This window comes from Anas platyrhynchos, chromosome 2, assembly GCF_047663525.1.
Source record: "Anas platyrhynchos isolate ZD024472 breed Pekin duck chromosome 2, IASCAAS_PekinDuck_T2T, whole genome shotgun sequence".
NCBI classification, from domain to species: domain Eukaryota; kingdom Metazoa; phylum Chordata; class Aves; order Anseriformes; family Anatidae; genus Anas; species Anas platyrhynchos.
In genome coordinates this window covers 74417367-74426841 of record NC_092588.1, presented here as the reverse complement: position 1 = coordinate 74426841, position 9475 = coordinate 74417367, and the positions used below count along the sequence as shown (strand labels likewise).

Here is a 9475-nt window from a genome sequence, read left to right as displayed (position 1 = left end):
CGCGTTTCGCCGCACGGCACTCGCCTGTTCTTTCCTCCTAGGTGTCTGCTGAGGGCACGCCGCGGCCAGCATGGCTTTGGCCAGCCTGAAGAGCTTCCGTGCCTGCTCTGCCGGCACGCCGGCCAGCCGGCGCGTCCTGCTGGCCCTCGGTAAAAGCTTGGGCAGTGCCAGCGGGCAGCGCAAGCCCCCAGACCCCCCCAGCGCCGTGGCCGTGAGGGAGCTGCGCCCCGGGGATCGGTGCAGGTACATGTTTTGTCGCCAGAACCACGTCCAGCTGCGGATACAGGCGCTCTGTGCCAATGACACCGCGCAGCTCTGCGGGGACGCCGGGAGCGGTCCCAAAGCCCACGGCAGGTGGATGGATGAGCAGGTGTTTTTCAGGAAGCTGAGCGGCCTCAGTACCTCCACAGAGATTTTTAAATTCCTCAGCTCTATGGAGGTCATGTCCGATGTTATGGCCTCGGGGGCGCTGCAGAGGATTTCTGAAGTTGAGGTGGATGAGGACGGCCTGAAAAACCCTGAGGAGCTTCTAGAGAGCGACGTCTTCAAGGCGTTGTGCTTCCAGTTTGAATACGAAGCCTCAAAGCTGTCCAACGCCGGGCTGCTGAACGCGTTGCAGGCTTTGATAAAGCTGCGCATCGATCCGGAGAGCACGCTGATGGCAAGCTTGCTCTCCGAGAGCGAGGAGCGGCTCGCCACCAGGCAGCTGGCTGTGGAGCATCAGTGCTCGCTGGCAGAGAGTTTGCTGGAGTTGGAAGGCCCCGGCTGTGCCACGCTGGAACAAATCGTGAACCGCATCCAGGAAGAAGACATCGAGAACTGGACTCCTAGGGAAATGACGGTGGTTTACAAGATGCTGCAGGCGGCTGTCAGGGAAGGGGAACAATACCACGACCTGCTAAGCAGAATGAACAGCGCCACTTTAGCCATAGCTGACCAGCTAAGCCCAAATTTCACGAGCATAATACTGAATTCACTGGTGGTTCTCCAACAGACTCAGGCAGTTCCCTTAGTCATAGCACTCTGTAAGCATTCTGTGAAGCACGTTCCTTATTTCACAGATGATGAGTTGGTAAATGTACTGGATGCCTTCCTGTACTTTGGACATCGTGAACAAAGTTTTACAGATGCACTGGAAACACACGTACCCAAGTCCATTTCTTCCATGCATCCTGAAACAGTCAGCAAAGTGATGCAGTATTGCTGCCAAAAGACGATCCTTTCTAAGCCTATTTTTGATGCAGTGGCAGAATGTTTCATTTCTGATGCTGACAGATTTACCACCAGCCAGATTGCTGAGTGTATTGCCCCATTTGGGACTCTTAACTATCTTCCTCCAAGTGCTTCTTCCTTGTTTAGGAAGCTTGAGACTGTACTACATACTCGTTTTAGTCAATTTCAGCCTCACACTTTGCTGAACCTGCTGCACTCGTGTGTCCTTATTCAGCGTTATCCAGTAAATTTTCTGCCAAAAATATTTAGTCCCTATTTTCTGCAACATCTTCAAGGTAAGGAGCAGTGTGTCTCCTGCAGTGTTCTGTTTCTCTCTATTATATGGTTTGTCTCTTGTCCAGCACCCATTTGTTACCACTTGCATCTGTCTAATCTCATCAAATCAACAAGGACCTGATTACGGTGACTTGTGATCAGGAGGCTGAAGGTTGTTGCTTCCTGGTCACAGCTACAGTTGTATCATTTAGCAGAATTTGAACGGGAACTTTAAATGCCATGAAAATTTTTATTTCAGCTAATCCTTCTGCCTTTTCAAAAAAATACTGCCCCTCTGCTGTTCCCTATGGTTGTCCTTTATCTTACACAAGTTATAGATGCTAAATTATTCTGTGAAATAGTTGAGAAATATGTTACTTCTGTCTGTTTAAACTTCTGTGCCTATGCAGTGACCCTTGTGAACGCTCTCACTGAGGTGAGGCGATGCTGCTATGGGGCTGGAAAGACTAGTGAGACTGGTTATGGAACCAGCAAAACTGAAAGCAAAAGTGGTGGATTTTTTAATGATAAGTGGATGATGTGATGATACTTAGTGTGATTAATGGGTGATGTAAAATATTTTAGTGATTCTGGATTCATTTTTCTGAATTTCATTTTTCATTTTCCGAATTGTTGACATGACTGCCACATGAGGGATGTGGCATAAAGGTAGGACACTGGATAGTGCATCATGAGACTTGGCTGTTCGTCTGTATTGTGCAGCCAGCCCTTTGTTTTGCAGCTTTGGACAAGTCACTTTTCTGTACATTTTTCTGCTTCTTACAGTTGTTTGCCTTTACTAATTGGATCTCATATTCCTTAGGCTTGGAACTGGCTCTCAGGTGTTTTACTAGGGGCTAGCCCAAGGAAAGAGCTATTTCAAAAAACAGTACAAATACTAGTAGTACTGAATATGAATCTAAAAGAGTTACCTCTCCTGCTTGTGTGCTACTGATTAAATTTAAGATTTTAGTCCCTATCTCTTTAAGATGAAGTCCGCTGACTTTGCATAAGCCTTATTTGTGGATATCTTCCTGTGCACCCAAAGCACTTATCCCACAGCTTTGACTCAAGGTACGTGATCACAGTTGTCAGGAAGAACTGTTGAGAGCCTTTAAATTTGGGACAGAATTATAATATGCTAAACAAGTTACAAAAACTGCTCCAGAGCTTACTAGCAAGCTCGCCTATTACTACAGAAGTAATTAATTGTTTGTACAATCATAGAATATCCTCAGTTGGAAGGGACTCACAAAGATCAAGTCCAACTCCTGGCTCCACAGAGCACCACCCAAAAATCAGACCATGTGTCTGAGAGTGTTGTCCAAACGCTTCTTGAACTCCAGCAGGCTCAGTGCCATGACCCCTGCCCTCGGGAGCCTGTCCCAGTGCCCGACCACCCTCTGGGTGCAGACGCTTTCCCTAATGCCCAGCCTGACCCTCCCCTGTCCCAGCTCCATGCGGTTCCCTTGGGTCGCTGTCCCCAGAGAGCAGAGCTCAGCGCCTGCCCCTCCGCTCCCCTCGTGAGGGAGCTGTAGACCAACTGTATAGTTGTATTTAAAAATACGTATATAAATCCTTAAACTTTGCTGGAGAATAATACAAATATTAGAAGTTAAGTGTAGCATTAGTACAAAAAGAATTTGAATTACTGTTATTGATAAGAGCATGTTACAACTACTGACACAGAATTCATAGATCTCTGGAAGTACACAATGTGTTTTTGAAATACTGTTTTGCCTTGTGATTCAAATAAGGTCAATTACATGCATGTGAGTCTACAACTTTATTCTTCTTGAATAAGTAACTTCTGCTAGGCTGAATTGTTTCCAACTTTTCAGGTAGGGTCGAAATAGAAGCAGGTGTGTACTTTAGCTGTTATCTTTAGTGTTCTGTCCCATGTCCAAGGTACAAATTACTGTATTATATTTTTGCTTTCAATTTGGTCATATTTATCTTTCATACTGTAGTATGAGCAGCTTGTGAAAACTGAAAAGGGTAAATGGATAAAGCTGAGAAAAAATAATTTGCAGTGCATAATTTAAGGCTTAATTAAAATAAAAATGAGCTGGTAAAGCATAATAGGGATGTAATGCACCAGCCTATTCTTAGCTACTGGCTTTTGTTTTCTAAGTATCCAAGTGAAAATATAAATTGTATTCTAACGCTCACGTTTTATCAAGGCATAAAGAGTGGTCCTTTGTCCAGATTTTTTAATTATTTTAGTCTAGATTGTGATGTGGTCCCTCTCTGGATCTCAGCTAAGATTGTTGTGTTAACTACACTCTATAAAAGGTCAAGTTCTGAAAATGATTAGGGACTTAAGTCACTCATTTTTTAGCTGTTCAATGTGAAATACCTTAAGCAGCTGATTTTTAGGAAGAAGACATTCCTCCCATTTTACTAACCAGAATGTGTTTTAAAGTTCTTAAGCTGATACTTAGGAAATGAGAAACCTCAGAGTACCAGTTACTTTGAGTGTTGTTTCAAGTCAGTGTAAAGCTGTTCCACTGGAATAGTCAAAGCTCAGAATAGGAACTTGAAAAGATGACTGGCATGATTAGCATCTTATCCTACTTTTTTTTTTTCAGATTTTTTTTTTTTTTTTTTTTTTTTTACCATTCTGTGATAATGCCTTGCACTTATGGTGAAAGATGCCTCAAGTATACAGTTGTAAACAAATCTTCAGAAATTATTCAGTATTCTTGACTACTATCAGATAAAAAACCTGAGTGAAACAGTGAAATCCTGGGAAGGTAACTTGGGGAGAGGGGTTGGAGGAAGAAGGAAATGGACTATTTCTTCAAGACTTTCACTCAAGCTTATTCCTTCCTGTAAAACATCTTGCATCTCTCAGATCCTCTTTTTTTCTTTTTTTTTTTTTTTTTGTGTGTGAAAGAATTGGACAATCCTAACCAAGATCTTTCTACTTTTATGTTGACAGTATTTCTGTAAATCTGTTTCTAATTTTTCTAAATACGTCATTTCACAACTGATCTTTCTGTTCACTCAGGTAAGCATCAAGGATGATAATGATCAAGTAGCTTTTCTGCACATTTCAATGAATTGCTTTTCCTAACTTCTGCATGATGGTAGGCGTAAAGATACTTTGCTGAAGATTCACCTGAAAACTTGAATATTGTTCTTTCAGCTCAGCCACCTGGTTTGGACAGATTTGTTGCCTCCCAGTTAACCCGGCTTTTTCTAACCGTTACCCTGGAGTGCCCGTTTTATCAGGTATGGTAGGTACAAAACCAGAACTGATGCTAACAAGAGGCAGCGCGGTCATAAGGGCCCTGTTGGTAGGAGCTGAACACATTCTTTCCCATAAAAACATTGGAATTGGACAAAACAGCTAAACAGTTGTTTGTTTTTTTCTTGGTGGAAATATGAAGAATTTCTGTCTGTCTTGACAGACTGATACATGTTTGACAGAACCCACTAGCACTAAGTGTATTTTGTGTACTTCCAACAACTATTCCCTTATTTTTGACTTGGACCACAAAAAAATCAGCCACTTGGATGTTGGCCTTACTGCAGAGGAATGGAAACACTTGTGCATTTCTCTTGAGTGATACGTTCAGCTTGACGAGGACATTTTGGTGTTTTTTCTAGGGGGGACAGGGGAAGGTTTTTTTGCATGTTTTTCTTGTTTGTTTGTTTTTTAACTTTCCAGCAGGTCATACTGGAAGACTGTAAGTCTCTCCCTAGACATGGCTTTGAAATGCACAGAATACATTTCGGTGCATTAATATAATTGCAAAAAGGTTATCTCCCTTTTTCTTTAGTTTGATTGAGTTTTCTGTCATTTTATAGGGTCCCAAGCTCCTTCCAAAGTATCAAGTGAAGGCCTTTCTCACTCCTCACTGTTCTCTGGATTTTCACCTCCTCAAAAGGGTGAAGGCTGGACTACTTTATTTACTGAAGGAAAGAATGTATTTTGCTTCGGAAGTATCAACACCGTATTTCTATATAGTTGGTAAGTAACATTAGTTCCTCAGCTTAATAATGAAATGTGTACTTACACTGTCAAAACTCTATTGTTTTCACTTTACTTTCCAAAAATAAAATGAGGTTGATTTTATTCCCTTTGTATGCATTCTTAACTGCAAATATGGAAAAAGTAAAATGGAATAAAAAGGTAACTGTAGGACATTTGAAAATGAGGGGACTCAGAAAAGAAAGGAGAGAGACAAATTACAATATTACTTTGAATTTACAAACCATCTGCACTGAAAATAGCTTCTAACTCGTGATCTTTATTTTTCCTTAACCCGTAAACAGTTTTTATAGTGTAAAGCAAAATGAGACAGTGCCACTGAGGCAACTGCCTGATCTCTGCTTTGGTGATGAGTAGAGAAATGGCAGGCAGGAAGGTTGGCAGCCCAGAGCACCAGAGTTAGAGTAAGCAGTTTGTTACAATGAAACAGGTTTTAATTTTGCTTATCTTTTCATCTATACTAGATATTGAGATTAAATTAGACGAAGAAGGCTTTGTTTTGCCTGCTGCTCAATGTGAGGAGGTACACAAACGGTAAGAGAATAACAGAAAGCATGGGTAAAATGTTGGTAAACATTGCTAAAGAACACCCAGAGTGAAACCATAGCAAAATTAAAGTTAATTGGAGTTTTGCACTTGCATTTTGCACTCATCAGAGTTGAAATTTCACACTGAAACGTTTGGCAAAAGGGCAAAGTCTGTAAAAATGAGAGATCTCTTTTTCCTTATTGTCTTGCCTCATGACATTAAGTTGTCAGACAATTAGTCTTTCTACCCAGTGACAGTCATGATCAAAGTAATCCTGGTTTGACTCACAGTCGTGTATTTTGATCTTAATTCTCTTGCAAAGCAAAACCAAATTTATTCTGACTAAAAAGCAAAAGATTTAGCACAATTTAAAACAGGTTGAGTTCACAAATGTTCTTCTCTAAGAGATCCTGTGTAATGAGGATATTTGCCACAGACACTGTTTGCATCAAAAGATGCATACGTATTTAAAAACAAGTTAAACAAGGATTGGTATGAGAAACCGTAGCTACAAAGTTAGGCAACCTGTCTGTGCTGTGTTTGCGACTTTGCTTCTGTGGATAAAGCAGAATTCTTAGAAGAGGTTATGTTTTCTCCAGCTTGACTTTCACAAGGCTCACAGAGTAACATAAGTGCTTTCAAAAATCTAAATGTTTGAAAACAAGCTTTGAATTTTTTAAAAAACTACAGCTTTCATGTATAAATAAAGTCACAATATATTTAACCTACTGAAAATGTTTTTTATAGTGGATAAACAAATTTTATTTTAAGTCAATGTAATTTTATATAACCAAATAGGAAAAAGTATAGTTGCAGTCCATGATGCTGCCAACCATATGCACAGGTTTAATTTGAATCCCTAATAAGTTGAATAAAGTTAGTTGCTGAAATGTTTTCGAGCTGAGACAAGTATTTTGCTCAGTTTTCCTACTAGAAGAATTCAAAACAGCTTACTGATAGTAGTGTTAAAAATATCATACTCTTATCATTAACTTGTATAGTAATTTATATTTATAGCATATAAATAGGCTTTTCAGATCTGTTTCACTAAGCTTCAGTCCCCATCCCCCAGCTTTAAATTGAGTGATTTATATTGGCCTAAAGTAGGTAACTTCCATGCTACAATGTTTAATTGTAAGAGGTGTTAGGGAATAAGAGGAGTTATTGTCTAATCCTTCTTAGGGACTGCAGTAGTTGTGTAGACTAAAATGACTGACTTCTTTCTGATCTATAATACTTGTGCTTGATTTTAGAATTGCCCTGTGTGTTGATGGTCGAAACAGATTCTGTATTAACAGCCACAATCTGCTGGGAGAGGAAGCCATCAAGCGGAGGCATCTTCAATTACTTGGTTATAAAGTTGTGCAGGTAAAGTCCAGTGACAGCAGTTTGCATCCTGAGCCAGTGGACTACAGTTAACAAAACAAGTGAAAAATGATTACTGCATAATACTTAAAATTGTGGTTGCAACCGGGTCCCACGGCAGGTATAATCTTGTCCTTTCTACACTGTGTTCTCTTTGCCTAGTTTTGCCATTTGGGGGGGCTGTTAGGTAAATTCCTTCTTTTTTCTCAGATTAGTTAGTGTTTCCTGCCTGTACAAATAGTAGCCGCTTGAAAGAGTACTTCTTTGCAGTGATTGCAGTTCAAACCTTGATTTAAATGAAAATGTTAAGAGTTTGGTAGGATCACAGAATCACGGAATGGTTTGGGTTGGAAAGGACATTAAGAATCACCCAGTTCCAGCCCCCTGCCCTGGGCAGGGACACCTCCCACCAGACCAGGTTGCTCAAAGCCCCATCCAGCCTGGCCTTGAACACCTCCAGGGATGGGGCATCCACAGCTTCTCTGGGCAACCTGTGCCTTAACACCCTCTGGGTAAAGAATTTCTTCCTTATAGCTAATCTAAATTTCCCCTTTTAGTTTAAAGCCATTCCCCCTGGTCCTGTCACTATCTTCCCTGACGCAGAGTCCCTCCCCAGCTGTCCTGTAGGCCCCCTTTAGGTACTGGGAGGCCACTATGAGGTCCACCCAGAGCCTTCTCTTCTCCAAGCTGAACAACCCCAGCTCCTTCAGCCTGTCTTCATGGGAGAGGTGCTCCAGCTCTCTGATCATCTTTGTGGCCCTCCTCTGGACTTGCCTAAGGATTCAGAGGATCCTGAAGCAGGATTTTCAGTTGAATACTTTTTTAGAAGATATGAATTTGGAGTTTAAAAACAAGACTTAAAAAAAAAAAAAAGGATTGGTTTGTATAATAAATAAAATTTTCACAAAGCAGAGTACATACCAAATACCAAGACCAAAACACTTTTAGATTTTCAAATACCCTTTTCGCTTTACAGTCACTTATCACATAAGCCTGACTACTTTATATTTCACTTAGTTTAAACTGTAATGAACGTCATTCTTAGCTTTCCAGTAACTTCTCTTCAGGTAATTCTTACAAGTTTCAAGGGTCAATAATATGTTTAGGATTAAGTGTTTAATTTTAAAGGACAATTTTTTGATGTGTAATTATATGTCTGTTTAATGAAAGTTAATCTTACCCAGTTGCTTATTAGAAGGTATCTCCAGCAATTATTTTGCTTTCATTTCCAGGTTCCATTTTTTGAGATAGAAAGTCTACACACTAGCAGAAAGATGGCAGAATATCTACACAAAAAAATCTTTCCTCACACATATGGACTTGGCTGCTGACACTTGGGAATAACACTGCTTCACAACTTGACCTCCTGTACCATGAAGTGCACATATTGCGTGTGGAAGAGCAATTCTGTTTCCTAAGTAACTCCGTGTAAGATGATTTCAGCTTCTGAATGTGTGACCTTCCAATATTTGGAAGAATTGACATGTAAAGAGTAATAAAGAGCAACATATTTTCTTAACTTTTGTGTAAATATTTGTTACAGGGCAGATGAAAGTCTCAAACAGTCAGTACTGTGTTTCCCTTTCATTTTCACTGGTTCACACTCACAACTTTATATAGACTGGTGTGGCTACTTAAGGATACTAACTGTTGCTGTATATACAAAATATGCCATGTTACCTTCCAATAATTTTTTTTTCTTGACAGTATAAAAAGAAATTATGCAAATTACTCATAGCTGGTCGTATGATTTCCCAAGGGTTTCATAAAACTAAAATTTATAGTAGCTGCACAAGCACTATTGGCTTATAGCGCATACTTAAGAGTTGTAGAGTGCTGTTCTCTAAATAGTAATGCCTTACAGAAAGTAAGAAAGAAATTCTATGAAAGGTATTCCTTTGTCACTACCTGAGTGCTAAAGTGAGAAGTCAATCACTCAGAACTGAATGAGAAACACGTAGGAGGAGGAACAACACATGAAAAGCTTTCAAAAGTGAGGAGGGGTGGGAAGGGATTGAAAGAGAAGGGCGTGACATAAGCAAAGAAATCAGTAAACTGACACCGTATCCTGATGATTCACTCTATGGTGGAAGT

General features: G+C 40.4%; 1 protein-coding gene across 1 annotated transcript; it reads left to right on the top strand.

Annotated features, from left to right (window-relative positions):
• Positions 1-70: 70 nt before the first annotated feature.
• FASTKD3 (FAST kinase domains 3) lies at positions 71-8900 on the top strand. Its single transcript, XM_005024871.6, has 6 exons — positions 71-1508; positions 4640-4725; positions 5305-5467; positions 5953-6022; positions 7270-7384; positions 8614-8900. The coding sequence occupies exons 1-6, from the start codon at positions 71-73 to the stop codon at positions 8710-8712; spliced, it is 1971 nt and encodes a 656-aa protein (XP_005024928.4). The 3' UTR covers positions 8713-8900.
• Positions 8901-9475: the final 575 nt, after the last annotated feature.

Bases quoted from the DNA above. Each gene is read 5' to 3' on its own strand.
- FASTKD3 (XM_005024871.6), top strand. From the start codon at position 71: ATGGCTTTGGCCAGCCTGAAGAGCTTCCGTGCCTGCTCTGCCGGCACG. The intron at 5,468-5,952 runs GTAAGTAACATT...CATCTATACTAG, and splicing joins ACCGTATTTCTATATAGTTG to ATATTGAGATTAAATTAGAC. The intron at 6,023-7,269 runs GTAAGAGAATAA...GCTTGATTTTAG, and splicing joins TGTGAGGAGGTACACAAACG to AATTGCCCTGTGTGTTGATG.